The following is a 19957-nucleotide window of genomic DNA, read 5'->3' as shown; positions in this document are numbered from 1 at the left end:
AAAATTCAGTTTTTGGGGAAAACGGAACCAGTCACCTGACCGGTTCCCAGTTTTCCCAGTCTGGTCCGGTTTTGAAAACCATAGTTTTGACCACTTTTTATTTTTGTTTATTTATTTATTTATTTATTTTGTTAGAATAGGCCAACCGTTCGGTTCAAACGGTCAGACTGTTCGACCCGGGAACAAGACCCCTGACCAGTTTGTTCTCCGGGTCGGTTTTTAAAACCTTGGACGTGAATACATAGCCAAAACTTTCCCTGCGCAGTCTCAAAAACTCCTCCGATACCTGCCATACCAGTGTTTCCCATGAAACTCTGAGCTGCTCCGATTAGAATAACTTCACATAATTCCTCCTTTGATCTGCTTTTCTCATTAAAAATTCTTCCATTTCTTTCCTCCCAAACAGTCCATACCACTGCATTTCATATTACGATGTCCAAATGTGTCAATTCCAAAAATCAGTAGGTTGGTTTGTCAAATTACGGGTTAAAGGATGGATATCGACTCTAATGGGATCTAACTAGGTCATACCCAATAGTCTCGATCACAGACACTATTGAGACTAGGGTCTGGTTTGGAACTGAATCTGCACAGGAGTCAGGACCATCTCTGCCCTAACCCAGACCAAACCCAGCCCTATGACAGTACTAAATGGGGTCAAATCCAAACATTTCATATGATTCAAGAATAGATAATATGTACCAAAACTATGAATGATTTTTATACATTTTGAAACTATTGATTACATCAGATGTGAACAGGGTACATTAAATGACGCGGCTCACATAGAATAGTTGATGAATGACTGGGCTGAGGCAAGATCTCTTACAGTTGCATTTTCATTCAAATCCAGAAGCTGCGTGACCAAGTGCCACCATACATGTTCACTGTGTAGGCAAAGTTCTGAGCAAATGCAGTGCACGCATCCACTCTGGTCCCTGTGAAAGAACAATCCTCCTCAATGCTGGAACTGCCCCAGCAGCTACGATGGCTGGATGATTCTCGGAATCCATGCTTAGGTTATACAGTATAGCCAAGCTAGCTTCCACAGCCCTGCCACTCCCTTCTTCAATTACCTTTACCAATGGGAAAATCCCTCCCTCTGCAGCAACCTTCCTTGTGCAATCTGCCACTCCTTTGGATACTATACTGTTAAGTTCAACAACAGCAGCTTCTAGTGCTTCTGAAGAGAAAGACGTTTTAATCTGTTCAACTAGTCTTGGAATTGTCTCATAAAGAGCTACCTCCATGTTAATAGAGCTACTAGGATCTGTATGGGAACCAGACAATGACTCAAGTTTTACAAGGCACGCTGCAACCCAATCTTTGTTATGAAGTGGGATGTCTGATTTCAGCACTTTACATAGCACCCTCATCATTTGCAATGATTTTATTGCAGAACGAAACTTCTCAAAATCTAGCAGTTTTGTTAACAGTCTAGATGCTGCAGATATTGCAAGACCAGCTTCTTCAACTTGTAAGGCATTAATATCTGGCTTTAAACCATCAATATCATCTTCCATGTCTGCCAAAATATCAAGGAGAATTATACTTGAACACTAACCGGAAGAATATACAAAAGTACATGAGTATCACTGCCTCATCAATTGGTTGTATTGACTGGATAAAAAGCCATGGATTCATTGTTGTGGAATCGTGTTAATCAATTTTAAGATACAAATTATGCAATTAAGTGATAAGTTGAGAAAACAGCTCCTAATTACATAATTCATAAGCAGAAAGCATGGTCAACAAAGATCTGGGTGCCAAATGGGAAAAAAAATATAGGTATTGTTCTATTTAAAGTGCAGTTTTATAAGAGCCTAGACAAGGAAAGGAAGGGCTTTAGAAGTGACTAAGTAATTTTTACTTCTGAACATCCAACAGTTTCACCGTTTCATAATACCATGTACAAGCACAACACTATAGTTAAATGGATTATCAATTAATCTCGCCAGACCTGTAATTGGGCCAAGAGTACATGTGTTATAGTCAAGCCGCCATGACCTTCTAGGACCAATATGATGACAGACAGCATGGAGCTTTGGGACCTCTTAACCTTTTAGAGTTGTATGAAAAGAGACAATACAATCTGCCATATGGATAATGAAAAAATGTAGGTCCAAAGGCCCCTGGGATTAGGCTATGCAATGTTTTTAAGATCCCTGAACCTAGGATTTGAACAGGTTAGAAAGCAGTTAGGACTTGGGAGCATGATTTTTAGTACTTTATCAAATTTTAACTTTTGGGTGGGGAGGTGTTTTATGTGGGAACCAGTAGCCAAATTTTCAAAAGTTCAGTTCAGGCATTCTTAGTTTTTCAATCACATTTTTAAGCATTTTTCTTACTTGTAAATCCTAGAAATTAAAAGCTTTTCTGGTACAGAATTTTCTAAATATCAATTAGCAATTCGGTCAAGATGTATAAAATCTATTATTAAGAGGTGTCCTTCTAGAAAAGTCATTGAAGAATTCTGTCTCTTGGCACCATTTTACATTTCTGTCCATGACCTCGAACCTAAAATAGCCTCCTCAGTATCATCATGATAACTCAAACAAACAGAAAGAGTAATTTTCCAACACAGAACCTATGATGTAGGAGGGAGGGTAGAGAGGGACTGATTCTCAAAGTGGATATTGAAAAGGCTTTTGACCATGTTAGTTGGAGTTTCCTGAACTATGCTCACAAGAATGAATTTCAGCTCCAAGTGGCAAAACTGGATCAAGGTTTGTGTAGCCAGTCCCACTTTCTCGGTCCTCAATGGTGTTTCTTGTGGTAGGTTTAAAAGCTCAAGAGGTCTAAGGCAAGGAGACCCTTTGTCTCCCTTCCTTTTCAATATAATTAAGGAAGCTCACTTGTAGGGCAACAGATAGTGGTCTCCCTCATGGGTTTAAAGTCAGTGAAAGAGGTACTCAGATCTCCCTACTTCAATTTGCTGATGACACAGTCTTCTTCTATGACTACTCTTCGAATCAGCTGGCCTGTTTGGGTTACATTCTCAGATGGTTTGAAGCAATTTCAGGCCTCAAAATTAACTTACCTAAGAGTGAATTGTTGAAGACAGAGGAAGGTCTTCCTGATCCCAGTATGGCTAGTGTCTTGGGCTGTAAATCTGGAAATCTGCCAACCACCTACCTTGGTCTTCCCTTTTTTTTTTTGATCGATAACAGAAATCTTTATTAATGAATAATACTTGTGAGGTAAACTATCTTAACTCCCCAACATCAAAATGGCAACATAATACTAAAAACGTGCCCAAAACAAAAAGTCCTTAGCCACCCCTTGCTTAGCTAACCCATCAGCCATTGAGTTAGCACTTCTCTTCACCCAGCCGTATTGCACCTCTAAGTCCTTACACAGCCAATTACATTTTTTCTTCTCATTGCTGTAGCTCCACAAGCCACTGACATCTCCTTTCAGCCACCTGATCACCACCTTCGAGTCCCCCTCAATCACTAAGCATCTAATGCTTAATTCTCTTGCTCTTTGGATTCCTTCAAGAACTGCTAGAATTTCGGCCCTAAGAGAGTGACCCTCTCCAATTGGCCCAGAGAACATGACAGTAATATACCCCTCCTCATTCCTGAAAACACACCCTATCCCAGAGGGCCCTGGATTCCTTAAGCTACATCCATCAAAATTCAGTTTTATGAATCCGGCGGGAGGGGGGTTCCAAGTGAGACTACTGTTCCTTTTATACATAACAGCAGTAGCAACCTCTTTCCACTTTCTCAGCAATGTCTGCCATAGAGAATTCAGAGAATATCTCCATTTATTTCAGCCAATGAGCAACCCTTGAAAGTATCAAATCTGTTAGGTTTTCTGTGGTTCTTTCCTTATCTGAAAAAATTCATGAATTCCTTTCTTCCCATATTGACCAGCACACTACAGCCCTAATGCTTCTCCACATAATCTTCCCCCTTCTCTTAGGCCAACTAAAGAAAGAAGGAGAGAACAAGCATTGCACACTCACAAGGGAATTCCAAGTATACCCAAAAAGGGAAAACACCCACTCCCAAACTGTCTTAGTAACTGGACAAGTAACCATAATATGATATCTCATTTCCCCATCAGCTTTGCAAAGAATACACCTATTGGGAAGTAAACAGCAGTTGGGCCTTTTTCTTTGAAGCAAGTCATTTGTGTTAACTCTTTCCAGGAAAATTTCCCAACAAAAACTATCAATCCGAGGAGGAATGGGTTTGCTCTAAATCTCTTTAACCAGGAATGACAACCCAAGCGGAGTAGTAGGTTGGACTAATATCTCAAAAAACGAAGCACAAGAGAAAGAGCTGGATGAAGAAGGGGTCCAGATTCTGGTGTCTCCCTTACTAGGGTTCAAGAAAACATTTTCAAGGATGGTTAGAAAAGATCACATACACCCCAAATCTGTATCCCTTATTGCCCTTCTCAACCCTAGATTCCACCAAAACCCAGAAGAAGAATCAAAAGGAACCAAGGAGGAAATGGGTTCATTTTTCAAATCTAACAAAGCAAACAATGATGGAAATTGGTCTTTCAAGGGTAGGTCCCCAACCCAAATTTGCTCCCAGAATTTTATTCAGTTACCGGAGTTCAAATCGTACCTGATCCAAGGGGAGAAAACTGGAAGCAGATCATGAATGGCTTTCCACGGGGATGTGGCAATAGTCCTTGCCAAAATTCTAGGATCCCAGTCATTCTCATCCAGCCCATGTATGCTAGCCACAATTTGTCCCTTTCCAACGGGAATCTCCACAACCATTTCCCTAATAATGCCATGTTCCTTTTCCTGATATTTCCAATCCCAAGGCCCCCTAGCTTTTTGCTCCTATTTACCACTTCCCACCTCACCTTATGGTCTTTCTTCTCCACTCCTGGTTCCCATAAAAAATCCCTCATTAATTTTTCTATCTTGTTGGAGACCATTGTAGGAATCTTAAACACTGACATGAAGTAAATAGGAAGGTTGGAAAGGGTAGACCTAATCAAGGTGATTCTCCCCCCAAGAGAAAGATAATTTTTCCTCCAAGAAGCAAGCATTTTCTCAAATCTCTCTACTACCGGGTTCCAAAAGCTTTCATTCTTGGGGTTATCTCCTAGGGGGAGGCCCAAATAAGTGATAGGCCACTCCGAGATAGCGCACCCTAACACACCCGCACAATCACTTACTTCCCTTTCCTCCAAATTCACTCCCACCACACAACTCTTATCGAAGTTCACTTTAAGATTAGACATTTGCTCAAAGAGTTGTATTGTCAGTTTTAGGTTTCTGATCCATCTTATATCCCCACACTCACAAAATAGGATTGTGTCATCTACGAACTGCAAGTGTGTAAGTGGTACTTCCCCCCTTCCGACTCTCCAACCTCTTATTAAGTCTCTAGAGTTGTCTCTATGTATCAGTCTCCCTAGGACATCTACAATCAAAGTAAAGAGAAAGGGGGAGAGCGGATCACCTTGTCTTATTCTTCTCATGGCCGGAAAGAAATCCACCACAGTTCCATTCACCAATATCGAGTAATGGCAACTCCTGATACAACCCCAGATCCATCTACACCATCTGTCTCCAAAACTAAAACTTTTCATTACCTCCACCAAGAAGGACCAGTCAACTAGGTCATAAGCTTCTCTAAGTCTAGTTTGCAAACCACTCCCTTTTTCTTGGATTTCCTAAAATTCTCTAAGCTTTCATTTGCAATCAAAATTTGATCAGCAATCTGCCTTCCCTTCACAAAAGCTCCTTGATTGGTTGTGATAATGGCTGGAAGAACTTTCTTAATTCTTAGAGACAAGACTTTTGCAATTATCTTGTATAGATTATTCACCAAACTAATCGGCCTGAAATCCCTTGGATGTGATGCCTCTTTCTTCTTAGGGAACAATGCAATGAATGTGGAGTTTAACCCCAGGTTAATGATTCCCCTCCTGTGGAACTCCTCAAAAACCAACACTAGGTCCTTCTTCACAATATCCCAACAATCCTGATAAAATGCCATTGTAAATCCATCTGGGCCTGGAGCTTTCGTTCTATCCATTGAAATACTGCTTCCTTTATCTCCTCTAAGTCAAAGTTTTTCTCTAACCCCACTCTGGTTTCTAAACTAAGAGTTGGCTATTCCAGCCCTCCACCCAAATCCTCTCATTTAGAGGCCTTCCAAAAATTGATTTAAAATGGGTTGCAAAAGCCTATGCTATTTCTACTGGTTGGGAAAGAACAGCTCCATCAACTTCTAGCTTAGAAATTATTTTCTTCCTTCTTCTAGTGTTTGCCACAGAGTGAAAAGATCTAGTGTTTCTATCTCCCTCCTTTAACCATTTACATCTAGACTTTTGTCTCCAACTTATCTCTTTCTGCAATAAGAGATCCTCCAACTGCTTTCTAACCCTCCATCTCAATTCTCTGTCTTCTTCTCCAAAAGAACCTCTTTCCTCCTTCAAGTCCAATTCCTCAATTTGCTCCATTAAAATCTTCTTTCTTTCCTCCACTCCTTTTTTTGAGATTTTAGGAATTGGATCTTTTTGTGGAATCTCATCCCCTCCCATTCAACTGACGGATTGTGTTGTTCCCACCGTTCTAAGAAGATCTGGGAGCTAAATGCAGTTCTAAGAAGATCTGGGATCCAGTTATTGACAGATTTGACAGAAAATTGGCAATGTGGAAACCTAAATATTTATCAAAACCTCACTCTAATTAAGATTGTCTTGTCTTCACTCCCAATCTATTACCTATCCTTATTTTAGATTTCTGCCAGTGTTGCAAAGCTTCTAGAGAAGAAAATGAGGCTCTTTTTATGGGCTGAGTGGAGGAACAGTTTCAAGTTTAATTTGGTAAGGTGGAATTCTGTGTGCAAATCAAGGAGAACTGGTGGTATAGAATTCAGAAATATTAAAGTTGTTAACAAGGCTCTTCTTGGTAAATGGTGTTAGAGATTCAGCAAAGATAGGAACAACCTGTGGAGAAGAATCATTGTGAATAAGTATGGGCACACAAATCTAGGGTGACAATCAGGTCCTGGCCTTCTCTCAAGGGGATGTGCCTTGTGGAGCAATGTTGTCTCTATCTTCCCTGATTTCCTGAAAGGAATTAAATGCAAGGTTGGCAAGGGTAATCTCCTCAAGTTCTGGTATGACAAATGGTGTGGGAACACTGCTTTAAATGAAAGGTTCCCCTCTCTCTTTGACATTGCAGGATAAAGATGCTGTTGTAGAAAATTGTTTTGACTTGAGGAATAGTGAAGTTATATATGGAGCCCTACCTTCAGAAGAAATCTTAATGATTGGGAAATAGGTCCACTAACAGATCTTCTAAGTCAGATTGATAGTTTCAAGCCCAACCCACAGTCAGATGATGGAAGAATTTGGGCTTGGGAAGCTTCTGGCACTTTCTCCTCTAAGTCTTTCTACAACAACCTTGTGGCCGAGGAGGAAGGAGGCTTCCCTTGGAATATAATCTGGAAGTCCAATGCTCCTCCAAAAGTAGCCTTCCTGGTTTGGACTGCAGCACTTGATAAGTGCCTAACTGCAGATTGGCTTCTCAGAAGGGGGATGCAGCTTCCTAGTTTCTGCCGTCCTTTCTGCAATGAAGCTCCTGAATCTTCCAATCACATTTTTATTCACTGTAAGTTCTCTCAGCAGCTTTGGGAAATGACTCTCTCCTGTTTTGGTGTCTCTTCTTGCCCACCTGCTTCAGTCCTTCAGCTGCTTCAGGGGTGGACCCTTGAGGGTCTGAGTGTAAGAGGCAAGCTGCTTTGGAAGATCTTTCCAGCTGCTATCCTTTGGGCCCTTTAGAAGGAAAGGAACAGCTGGATTTTTGACAATCTTTACAATGACATAGTTTCAGTCGAGGACAAAGTTATAGGTTTTCTTTGTTCTTGGTTTAAGTGTACAAAGAGATTTCACTGGAGTTCAGCTTATTCCTTTTTCGCAAGCTGGACCTTTCTTCATCTGATTTATCAGATTTTTTGTAAATTCCCAATGTACAGGTCCTCATTGTACATGGGCTGATGTATTTGGTTTCCTTCTGCAATACAATACTTTACCTTCTTCGGAAAAAAAAAAGGAGAAGATGGTTTGCACTGGAAAAGGAAACACATTGTTCATTATATTATTCCTAGAGATTTAGTAGGTGTTCAGTATCTTGGTTACTGTGTTCCAATGGGTTCTGGAAGACACCAAAGGTAATATCACAATATGCATTCCTTTGGAATGGTTTATTGTTCCAGAAGCAATTCCTCCTCTTTTGATCACTAAAAAATATCATGTTTTGAGCCACGCAACTTGAAAATATTTTTGGTAATGTAAGTATGATTTCACTATGTATTTTGTGAGGAATAGTCAATATTTTGTAGTGGGCTCCAATGTTTTTTCAACAACCACAAGCTACAGAGTACACTCTTTGAAGTTGCACTTCTCAAAACATGACACCCACAAGCTACAGAAAACCCATCATGTCTATGTTGGTATGAAACACCATACCGGAGCTCAATGTTCTCAATCACACCATACTGCTTGCTGAACACTCTACTAAGCACCCATTTTAAGTGTTGGAATTACAAATTAAATGCAGGATAGACTGAAGCATAGATACCAAAGGAATTTATTGCAAACATGACAATTTAAAGGCTTATTCTATGATTTGAGAAATTTACAACCTTCAAGGACCTCTTCAAGATCCATGATGCTCCAATTGGAAGGCCACCTTTAGCTTTCCACTATAAACTATGAAAAATTTATCCCCAACAGCAAGAAAGAAAAGGTTTTTTGTAATAGTTTACCTCTCCCTATTGTAATAGTTTTTTGTCTGTGGAGAGTTAAGAAAGTTTACCTCTCCCTATCTTGTAATTTTTTAAATATTTCTAATGAATTTCTGTTATTGATAAAAAAAACAGCAAGAAACAAAAGGTTTTAGAGATGCATTTATAGTTTGAGAAATAGAAAGGCCAACTGGATGATGCAGATGCAAAAGAAAGGAAAGATTTTTTTTTTTTTTGATAACTGAAAAAGAAAGGAAAGAATTCATGGAGAACAAATGAGTTTTCCAATTCCTACGCCAATTTCAGAATTTTTGGGTGATAGGATACCGTTATTGTTTTATTTTATTTTATTTATTTTCTAGTTGTAGGCATCTTAAGAATAGGGCTCTGTTTCTAAGAATTTTATTGCCATTTCGAAATTACTACTTATGGTAACTTTCAGGATTGCCCAAACTATGGGATTCGGGAATTTTTCAGGAACATAGGGGAGCTGGCTGGGCTATTGTGTGGATAGAGTTCAGAAGCGACTGTCACAAGTTGGGCTCTTTCTCTTCAAGAATTTGAGCAAATCAGCAGTTCAGATTTATAGAGAACTCTTAGAGTCTCCTTCTGATCCAAGCTTGTATTTGATGTGTCGACTCGACACCTGATTGGAATGTACTTGTTTTTTTCTTCAATAAAACTTTTCTTCTTTATTCTTCAAAAAATACTTCCAGGCTTACCACTTATATTCTCGTAATTACTATTTTTAGTAAACTGACGATTTGCTAATTTTAGTAATTTCTGGTGTCTTTACATTCAATTGTATTAATAGGATTAGGAAAGTGTTATTAGAGATGTTTAATAGTTAAGAGTCCTTATTTGAGTATCCCTACAGGTTACCTATGGATTTGTCTCAGTTTTAAAGCTTAGAAGTTGATTTGGGTAATTGGGTCAGTTTCCTTGTCCAAATTAGATCTGTAAAGGGACATCCAAATTCACAAATTAAGCCTATAAATAGAGTCAGATTTAAAAAAATTCTTGATTTGAAGAAATAAAGTTTGGCTTAACAAATTCTGGCTGTTGCCAGGATTTTCACCTAATTCTTCTTATAAGCAATCTGTCTCTTTGTTGTTTGCCACAACAGCAAGAGTTCTACTGTTTCTTCTAATTCCTTGCTCATTATTTGGTGGACAGCAAGCTCTCTACTTGCTTTTCTACCTCTTTTCTTCATCCTTGATCACCAAAAGCTCCTCCTTCACCTCATAAAGCCCACTACCAGATCTGAAATTAGTAGGACCCCTACCCTGTCCTACATTACTGAGACATTTGTATTGGACAGAGTGTAGATGAGACAGCATTCCTAATTCCTAATTGTTCTTCAATTCGACTAAGGAGTTCACTAGAATGATTAGGGAAACAACAGGAAAATAAGTTTTGGCAATATCTTACCAAAAGTTTTACAGTAGGATAGATACTTGTTACTTACCATCTAAAAATATTTGTTGGAAAACAGAATAGATCCCAGCTTCAATATCTGCTGCAATGATTTTATCCATGCATGGTTCAATAACTGCTATATATTCAAGGATGGATGCAGCTTTTCTTTGCAAATTTGGGGATGATGTCTTCAAGATGTCAGCAAGGCAAGAAATGAAACCAAAATCTAATATACTTTCCCTGAGATGGTATGCAGAACTGTATTAGATCAATATCATGTCTACCACACAATTTAATTACAACTCTAGATAAAGATTACAAATTCTAAAAATAGCATGCATGTCCAAACATGATTCACCATGTAAATGTGAATTGAATGGGTTACATTGTTCAAATGAAAAATGAGAACCACAAAAAACCTTAAAATACTGCTGGAATTTGAATAATCTCAAAATAAATGCATATTGTCAACATATTGATACTGTTCTACCATAAGGCTTTGCAATTTGAAGCAACACCTCTTCAACAAATAAAAGATACAAATACAGGTATCCAGGAGACTAATAAACAATGGCTTTTCAAGCTATATTGATGCAAGGGATAAATTGAATTCCTACATAATGCATGAAAGCATTTAGATATATGGATCAACAGATCCACCGATGGAAGGACTGATAGCATCATAAATGACACATTGATGTAAAAAATAAGTTGCACAACCTTCCCAAAAGGATGAAGATATTTTTCCAGATTCGATTATCATAGAAGTTTGGTATGAACTGTAGCATGAAAACCACAAACAGAATCAGAAAGTAAACTTGTTTTTCTTCAACCTGAAGATACCTATTTTTTCCTTTTTCCATGTTTTAGACCCATCGGTTTGCTGAATAGCTTTTATAAAAATTCTGGCAAAGGTCCTAGCAGAAAGATTGAAAACAGTTCTGATTACTGTGATTACAAAGAATCAATTTACATTTGTGCCAGGTAGACAGATGCTAGACAGTGTTCTGGTGGCAAATGAGCTGATAGACTCAAGGAAAAGGGAGGGAAATTCAGGGCAGATTTGCAAACTGGATTTGGAGAAGGCCTATGACAATGTCAACAGGAAATGCTTGGATTTTGTCTTGGAGAAGATGAACTTTGGACAGAAATGGAGGAACTGGATCAAAGTATGTGTTTCTTCCCCCAAATTTGCAGTTCTAGTAAATGGAGAACCAGCTGACCTCTTTAAAAGCTCCAGAGGCCTCAGGCAAGGGGAGACCCCCTTTCCTCTATTCTGTTTATTTGTATAATGGATATATTGTCTTTATTTGTTAACCGAGTTGGTGAAGAGGGTTTGTGGAAGGGGTTTGAATCAACTCCAGGAGGAGAAAAAGTTCAATTACTTCAGTTTGCAGATGACACCTTGTGTTTTATTGATGCGGATCAAGATCAATTGGAGGTTATGCTTGGGGTGCTGAGTTGGTTTGAAGTGGTGACAGGTTTGAGAATCAATTGGGCCAAGAGTAGAGTAATTCCAATGGGGAAGATAGAGAATCTTGAAACTCTAGCAGATGCTCTTGCATGTCAGATTGGTTTTCTACCGACAATACACCTAGGCCTCCCCTTAGGGACTAAATGTTCCTCCTCCCTAATATGGGATCCGGTGGTGGAAAGATTAGAAAGGAAACTGGCTTCCTGGAAAGCCAAATACCTTTCCTTGGAGGGTAGAATCACTCTCCTAAAAAGTTCTCTTTGTAATCTTCCCTCCTACTTCCTCTCCCTCTTCCCAATACCCACTAAAGTGGCTCATAAATTAGAAACGCTTCAGAGAATTTCCTTTGGAAAGGTTGGAAGGAGAAAAAGAAAATTCATCTGGTCAGTTGGAAACAGGTTTGTACTCCAAAGGAAAAAGGTTTGGGGGTGAGAAGTCTAAAAACTTTTAATAGAGCTTTAATAGGAAAATGGATTTGGAGGTTTGCAAGAGAAAGGGTTAGTTGGTGGAGGAATTTAATTGCAGCCAAGTATGAAACAGATAGAGGGGACTGGCTAACCATTTCAAACTTCCTTCCCTGGGGTGCTCTCTTTGGAAGAAAATCATGGAAGTTTACCCTCTTCTTCACAATGGTTTGTCCCCTAAGTTGGGTTCAGGGCACCATCTGAAGTTCTGGAAAGACAAATGGTGCAATAACAGGTCCTTTGAAGAGCTGTTCCCCCAGCTTTTTCAATTAGCAGAAAACCAAAATACAATGGTGGCAGATTGTTGTGAAGTGAATGGAAATAGATTTACCTGGATTCCTGCTTTCAGAAGACCTATTCAAGATTGGAAAGTGGATCAAGTGGTGGATCTGTTGGGCTTGCTTTCAAACCAGATTTTGAACCCCTTGGAAGAAGATTCTTGGATCTGGGAGTGGAATGCAGATGGAATTTTCACTGTGAGTTCCTTTGCCAAAAGGTTATCAGGTGGAGGAATTGGAAATTTCCCTGCTGTTAAAATTTGGAACCAGATTCCTCCTTTCAAAGTGAATGCTCTGCTTTGGGCTGTAGTTTTGGATAGGAACCTATCTAAACAGAATCTGGCCAGAAGAGGAATTCTGATTCAGAACATGCTTTGTGAGCTTTGTGGGCAAGCAGAAGAGGATAATAATCATCTTTTCATCCATTACCCTATTTCGACAGCATTATGGGGTCACTTCCTCTCTTCTGTAGGTCTTTCCTAGGTCATGCCCAAAACAGGTATCAGATCTGTTATGGAGCTGGGACCTGCAAGGTCTCTCTAAGCTGGCTAGAAGCGTGTGGTGGGTTATCCCTGCAGCTGAGATCAGTTCCATTTGGACGGAGAAAAACAGAAGAATCTTTCAAAATAAAGCTAAGGATGTAGACTGTCTTATCTCCTGTGCCGTGGGAAAACTAGTGTCATGGACTGCAGGTGTGAAAGCTTCCAGCCTAGGGTATTTGGAACTCAGTTGAGGTCCAGAAGTGTATTTGAATTGTAATGTAAGCTGGGAGTCTGTTCTCAGTTTTGCTCCTTGTTTGGGACTGAGTTGTATGGTTCTGTTTCAGTTAATACATTTACCTTACCTTTTATCAAAAAAAAAAAAATTAAGACATAATCAACAATAATAACTATAACAGCAATAACAATACCGACAAGGAAGAGGAAAAGGATGATGGTGATGATAATAATGACCATGATGATAGTTGAATTGATGATAATGATGGCAGTATTGATGATCAAAAGAAACGAAGGTATAATGACGAGGATTCTGATCGTCTTAGTTAAACGAAAATTCTGAGACAATTTGTTGAATATTTCTGAGAAGTGAAAAGAAAAGTAAATTATATATTTGGCTGCGAAAAACAGACATAACAAACCTAGCAGTTCTTTTTGAGACTGGCATATTATCTGGAGTACCCACTATTCCTCTGACACCATTTGCAGTTGTTGAATTCAATAACTTTCCTAATCCATTTACTGGTCCATCATAAAACTGGAAACAAAACATAAATAGGTAAGTCAAAAGAAAGTCAGGAGCTCCTAAAATGCAGCACAAAGCAACTGTTTTACCTTTGATTTCATTTCTTTACCAGGGTCTAAAATCCGGGCCAGAATATCCATGGTCTGCATTTCCAGAAAACAACCGTCAGCACATGCAAATCAAATTAAAACACATTTCCCTCTGGAAATAAAGAACCGAAAGACCTTTTCCAAAAGGTTTTCTGATATCTCCTTGTGCTTCAGAGAATTAACCAGAGGAAATATAGCACCTTCTGCTTCAATTAATTGACAAACATTATTGCTGCATCAGGAACGAAGGTAGGAGATTAAAATAAAGAAGAAAGGAAAGATGCTATAAAAAACTCAGTTATTGACTAATACCAATATTGACTAATTCTTTGGAGCATAACAGAGTCTAAAACTAAATGAGACAATAAAATCCAATATTGACTAATACCAACTATTCATAAAGAAATATTGACTGATATAAACTTTTGAACAAAAAAGTAAGGATGTTCTTTGCAATATGGACATAAATTACATCCATCTCTAGATGTTCATATGAGTTTGGGAAAAGTTATAATGCCAGCTGCCAACCGGACACAATAGGTGATAAAATGAGAGAAAGTAGACTAACAGAGTAACAGGATATGGTCTGTGGTCAAGTGCAGAGAAGACCATCTACAGAACCGATAGGAAGTGATCAGTTACAAGTTGAAGGGGCAGACCAAAATGGACATGCGTTGAAGTAGTAAGAAATGATTTAAGTACTCAACAATTTAACAGTGGATATGGCACTTAATAGAATGAAATGGCAAAATGGGATTCACATTGCTGACCATACAGTTGGGACAAGGCATTAAAACAAGAAAACATGATGAAGGACCTGACAGAAAGCCTCTCCAAAGCATGAGTAACAGCTACTCTAACAGAATCATCATTACAGTCTAATAGCTGAACTAAATGCTTGACAGCTCCAGCTTCCTTGAATGAGATTCGCATGTGTTCATTGATAGCTGCATCAGCGATTGAGTGTGAAGCTCTCGAAATGGCTGTAACATCTTCAAGTCCAAGAATCAAAACTAAGCGAGCAACACCATCCATCCATGGTAAGAGTGTATATCTCTCATTCATCAATGATCCAGAGTAAGGCTTTCTTCCATCTTCCATTTCTATGGCCCCAATACGTGCAAGAAATTGTTGTTGACTTCGCCCTACTATTGCATTCATTTTAGCTTCCTCTAAGCTAACATTCTTGTCTTGAATATTTAATCCAAGGAGAAGCTCAGAGGCACCATATCTTGAAGGACCTGAGTTACTCCTTTCAAATTCTGTCCCATCAGGTAAAGAGGGCCATGAATGTGAAGCTGGTCTGAAGGACTTGTAAGCATCTGCTCCAACCAAAGGAACTAGAACCAGACCTTCCTCTACTATAAGAACTCTATAATATTCATCTTTTGCAAGTTCCAGCAACGCATTCTTTGCTTCCTTTCTGATGAGTTTGGATTCTTCCAGATCAGCTTTTAAGATCTTTGCCTGCAGTCAGTGTGCATGACCATTAGAATTCCTACAATCAGATATCCAAATATCGAAAATATTAAATTTATTAGCCTGATAGAACCTTCTAAAGAAATACTTCCTACTAACATACTCCAATATGATATATATGAAATCATCAAACCATAACAGAAACAGCCCCGACAGTCTGACACCCAAGGCAAGAAGAAAAGAGGAAATGTTTTAGGGCTATGCCTTTTTCCTTTTTTTTTGGGGGGGGGGTGAGGGAGGGAAGTGGGAAGTAGGCAGGGTTGGAGGTTGGATAATAGACATCTCTTTCCAAATAGAGTTAAAGAACCATAACTATGAAACATATTTGTTTCAACACATTTTATCCACCTCAAACATGCATAAAATAAAACCAAGACAAATAGCTTATATGATGCTATATCCCCAAAAGATATCTCTACAATAACAAATCTGACAACATATGGTTAATAAGGAAGAGGAAAAGCAACCTCCATACAACATGGAAGAAAGATGAAGAAATAGATGAAAGGGAGAAAGAGAGAGAGAGAGAGGACACACATAGAGTTTAAGTACCCTAACCTAACTAATGTCTGACTCCGACCAGACAAGGATGAAGAGGATGACACCTCACCGCCTAAAGGAAGAAGAGTCTATCACTCTCTCTGTCCAAATTTATAGGGCCAAAAGAGACATCAGATCATGACCTGGAAAAGATAAAGAATGCATTGCCTTACAAAGCAGAATTGTTTTTCCTTTGAGTAAAAACACTACCTTGCACCACAATCAAGCCAAATAGCAACAGACACTAAATACAGAAGGAAAACACAAAATATCAGGGGAATATTCTCACTTCCAAACAGTCCACAGGACTGGATGTTTACCGATTGGCCTACCCCTCGAAATTAGGTAATAGATCATGGTCAGAACTAAGTAAGCTCCTATATTTCTAGCTACTTTCCATCATCTTCATTCTTAGGACTCTTAACATTTACATATTTCCAACTAACAGACTCTAAGCTTTCTGTTCCCATCCCCTTCAAACCTAGCTTTACATCACATAACATCCTAAACCCTCATAATATACTCACCACTTTTTTTGTAAACCTATCATAAACAATGATAACTTCATCCCAATGCCCCCGCATTATTATCAGTGTAATACATGAATTTGGTTTTGATTTTGGATACATAGCCTTACCAGCTTGGGAATAACACCAGCTTCAACCAAGATGCTATGATTAGACTGGCTCAAAGCCAAATTTGCGAGCACGCCTCCTGCTGCCTCCATGACTTTTATTTCTTCATCATCCAAGAACTTAATAAGCGCCGGCAGGAAATCAGCACTCACAATCTTAGCTCTATGTTTCTCATCAACTGACAAATTCCATAAAGTACATAAACTCTGCTCCTTCACCTGCAGAAACGTGTTCAAGACATCTAAAAAAATGCCAACCCCAGTTCCAAAAGAGGGATAGCTTTTTCATACCTCCGGTGAGAGAGAAGATCGACTTAGAATGCCTATTAATTCTTCTATTGCTCCACTTCCGGCAACCGAATCTCTGTAAAGGTTAACCGAGGAAACAGTCCGTAGGAGGCCAGCAGCTGCTTCACAAGTAGAACTAGAATCTGATTTAAGGAGGTTAACAGTGAGATTGATGCACCCACGAAACTGCATAATAGAATCAATACAGTGCTTCCCTCCTTGTGCATACTTCCACAGTGCAACAATCGCCTGCTCTCTGTCAAGAGGATCGTTGTCCAGCCCAAGCATCCGAACAAACAAAGCCACGTAACCATCCCCAGAGCTCGAAGAGTTTCCATCCAATGCCTCAACCTCCTGAGAAGGAATTAAGCAAACATGGGCAATCGATGATTGAACCGGTTCATGGCATTACTGAAGAAACCAGAAAAGGGGAGAAGGAAAACCGGAACTTACAGTAGAAGGGGAGGACTGAGGGGTGGCGTCGACTGCGCCACCACCGTCATTGCTGACAGGGCGGACAAGAGGAGAGGAGCGGGGATTGGGGTTAAGGATAAGGCAAGAGTGAAAGGTGAAGATGGAGGAGGTATGATGCCTACTGGTTGTTGCTGCAGTTCTCGGTCTAAGTGTCAGAAACTCCTTGTGGACTATCTTGTAATGGAAATGAGGAAGCTTGCACCTGCACTTGAAGGTGAATGACATAGTTGAGGCCATTCTGGGCGAAGATGATGAGGGCAGCAGGGTTTTTGTAGTGTGGAATTTGGTTTCAGCGATTCGATTGGAGTTTCTGCTTTTTGTGGTTACAGAGAACAAGAAACTGGGACTGGATGGGTTTTAGGTTTGTAATGGTGGAGCTCTCTACCACTACCAGAGTATCTGTCTGTTCATGTTCAGTAATGTTTATATTTTTAGTTTACTGTAGAAGACGACGTCGTGGGCGAATCTGCCATTCAGCTAAAGTCCAGAGCCAAAGTCTCCTCTCCATTCTTCTGGTGGAGGTGAAGGTTATCCTGTATAAGAGGAGAGATTTTTATTGGTAGGACCATCATCAAGCGCCATCCGTCCCATCAAATGAGTCCCAGAGGTTGAAACCGGACGAAATCGCATTTGGTACTCACAAGACAATACCAGATCTGCTCCTCGCATAGGGCGTCTCACACCGACCTCACATGCACATCTTACATAGGAAACATCTTCCTTTAATTTTGCATTGGGAATATATAAGTACGAAGATATTCTGGATGCATGGTTGTAATATGATGTTAGCGAATTCACATCTGCCCCCCCAACGATCACACAACATATCTCTGTCATATATTGAGAATATCTCTCGATAATAGTATAAAAAATGATGATATAATCATGAGATGTTCCCAATACATGAATGGGGATGTGTTGTGGAATGGCGCAGATGTGAACTCTATTATTAGCATAATCACAATCTTGTGAGTTCAAAACTAAGGGCTGTCAAAGGTTCGGTTCTATCAGATGGATCCAAACTGATCGGGCTATAACGGTTATGGTCTGGTTCTGATTGTTACCTATCATAATCAATTCAGACCTGATCACCTAGAATCGATCATTTTATTAAGTATATAATATCTTTTTATTTTCTTATAATTCTTATGGAAAAGTATAGATAGGCTCAATGAAGATTTTTGAATTTATATGCAGACCTATTAACATTCAAAATATTTAAAAAATCCACTTTATAAACCAATGCCCGATTCCGAACTGACACCTACCCCAACTGTACTTTAGGCCTAAAAATTCTGACCTTGGGCTGAACCTTCATTCTCCCTAATTTTTATCAAATTTTTATGTTTAAAGTAGTAAATTTGATAAATAATAAATAAGATAATATTAATTAAAAATGTTTAATTTATTAATATATATATAAATAATAAATAAGATCATTCTCCCTAATTTTCTATCATTTTTACTAAGGTTATATTGTCAAAATTTAAAATTTAAGTTATTATTTAAATAAACAAATATAGTTTTCAATATAATTGAGACCCGTTAGACCCAACTATTAGTCAGAACAGTTTTTGGGTCTATGATTTTTTTGGGACTGATTCTACTAGACCCAATGCAAACCTAACCCATTCACACTGATTCTACACGACCAATTTCGGCTCTTCAGATTTTTCATCAAACACAACTTACTGCTTATAGAAGTTTGGATTGGCTTCCTTAAGGTTTAAAGTATCATATGCATAAATAGGCTTATCAAGTGTTTCAATGTTTTATAACTTTTTTTATTTTTTTAAATGTTTATTTTTTTGGTGGGGTCTGTCACAAAGGCTTCGTACTTTGTTTTGCGATAAAGACCCCCTGTACTATGACCGTGAGACAAAGATCCCTTCTCTTAGCCCTCTGTCCAAATCTACGGTTGCAATATTTTTTAATCTTCGTATTAACCTTCGGAGAAAAATACTGTTCATCTTCCCCGACCATACATACACAAACAACAGCTTGTTCTTTCGAAGTCCTCCCTTTCTCTCCCCCGATCTCTCTTCTTCCCTTTTCCATTTTTCTTTGGTGCATAGGCTGAGTTCAGTTCTTTGTTCTGATCAGAACAAGTCGTTTCGTGTAGAACGGCCACAGCTTGTTCTCTACGTTCTCTGTTCCCACTCATACAAGGCGTCGACGGCTTGTTCTATACGAAAAAAAGGGAAAGCTGCAAATCAAAGAAAATCAAACCCCAAATAAATAAATTAAAAGAAAAAAAGAAACAGAACCTCCAATGGCGTGTTGGAAATGAATTCAAGGTGTTGGTTGTTGTGGAGAAAACGATCATAGATTCATGATTAACATCACACTAATAATTTCAGTGGATTGACAGACCATGAATTTCATTGTCACCTCGTCTTCCCCCAACATCCATCAATATACCATTAACCAGTGTTTTGAAATAAGAAACTAAAGAGTGGAGAACAATCAGAAGTGAGGGAGAACGTTTATTTGACTGAAGCAATCGCCAAAATTTATTATGAAGGTTAAGAGTAGCCACCGTGTTTTCCTGCCGAATGGTTTTTTCTTTTATTTGGAAACTTTTAGCAAAACGTTCTCCACTTTAACCTTCAGTCAACTTCTGCACTTGATGGCGCCAGGTTCTTCTATGAAGGAATGGCTATCCGGGTTGTGCTTGGAGATGAAACGAAGCTCGCAGATTGCCTCGGTTTGTTCTGAAATGGAACCCAGCCTCTGCACCAGAGACAAATGGGAAGGGGAAGAAGAGATAGAGGGAGGACTTTGGAAGTTTGTTGTCTATTGCTATTCGTATATCATGAGGTCAGGGAAGATGAACAGTAT

At 39.1% G+C, this 19957-nt stretch overlaps 1 protein-coding gene and 1 pseudogene across 1 annotated transcript; both read right to left on the bottom strand.

The window, feature by feature from the left end:
- Positions 1-697: 697 nt before the first annotated feature.
- On the bottom strand, positions 698-17677 carry LOC148855142 (ARM repeat superfamily protein). The gene is made up of 9 exons (XM_088986642.1): positions 17096-17677; positions 16646-16996; positions 16358-16573; positions 14519-15168; positions 13837-13933; positions 13702-13755; positions 13509-13624; positions 10204-10394; positions 698-1525 (listed from the first exon to the last, which is right to left on the bottom strand). The coding sequence occupies exons 1-9, from the start codon at positions 17351-17353 to the stop codon at positions 885-887; spliced, it is 2574 nt and encodes an 857-aa protein (XP_088842768.1). The 5' UTR covers positions 17354-17677; the 3' UTR covers positions 698-884.
- A 1757-nt stretch (positions 17678-19434) lies between these two features.
- Positions 19435-19512, bottom strand: LOC148855141 (small nucleolar RNA snoR14; annotated as a pseudogene).
- Between the last annotated feature and the right edge of the window lie 445 nt (positions 19513-19957).

This window comes from Nelumbo lutea, chromosome 4 (genome assembly GCF_056320005.1).
Source record: "Nelumbo lutea isolate HS-2025 chromosome 4, American lotus-T2T, whole genome shotgun sequence".
In the NCBI taxonomy this organism is placed as follows: Eukaryota; Viridiplantae; Streptophyta; class Magnoliopsida; order Proteales; family Nelumbonaceae; genus Nelumbo; species Nelumbo lutea.
The sequence above is the reverse complement of the archived record's forward strand: the minus strand, read 5'-3'. Positions and strand labels throughout refer to the sequence as shown.

Bases quoted from the DNA above. Each gene is read 5' to 3' on its own strand.
- LOC148855142 (XM_088986642.1), bottom strand. From the start codon at position 17,353: ATGGCCTCAACTATGTCATTCACCTTCAAGTGCAGGTGCAAGCTTCCT. The intron at 15,169-16,357 runs GTAAGGCTATGT...CACTGACTGCAG, and splicing joins CTGGTGTTATTCCCAAGCTG to GCAAAGATCTTAAAAGCTGA. The intron at 13,625-13,701 runs GTAAAACAGTTG...TTTTGTTTCCAG, and splicing joins GTAAAGAAATGAAATCAAAG to TTTTATGATGGACCAGTAAA.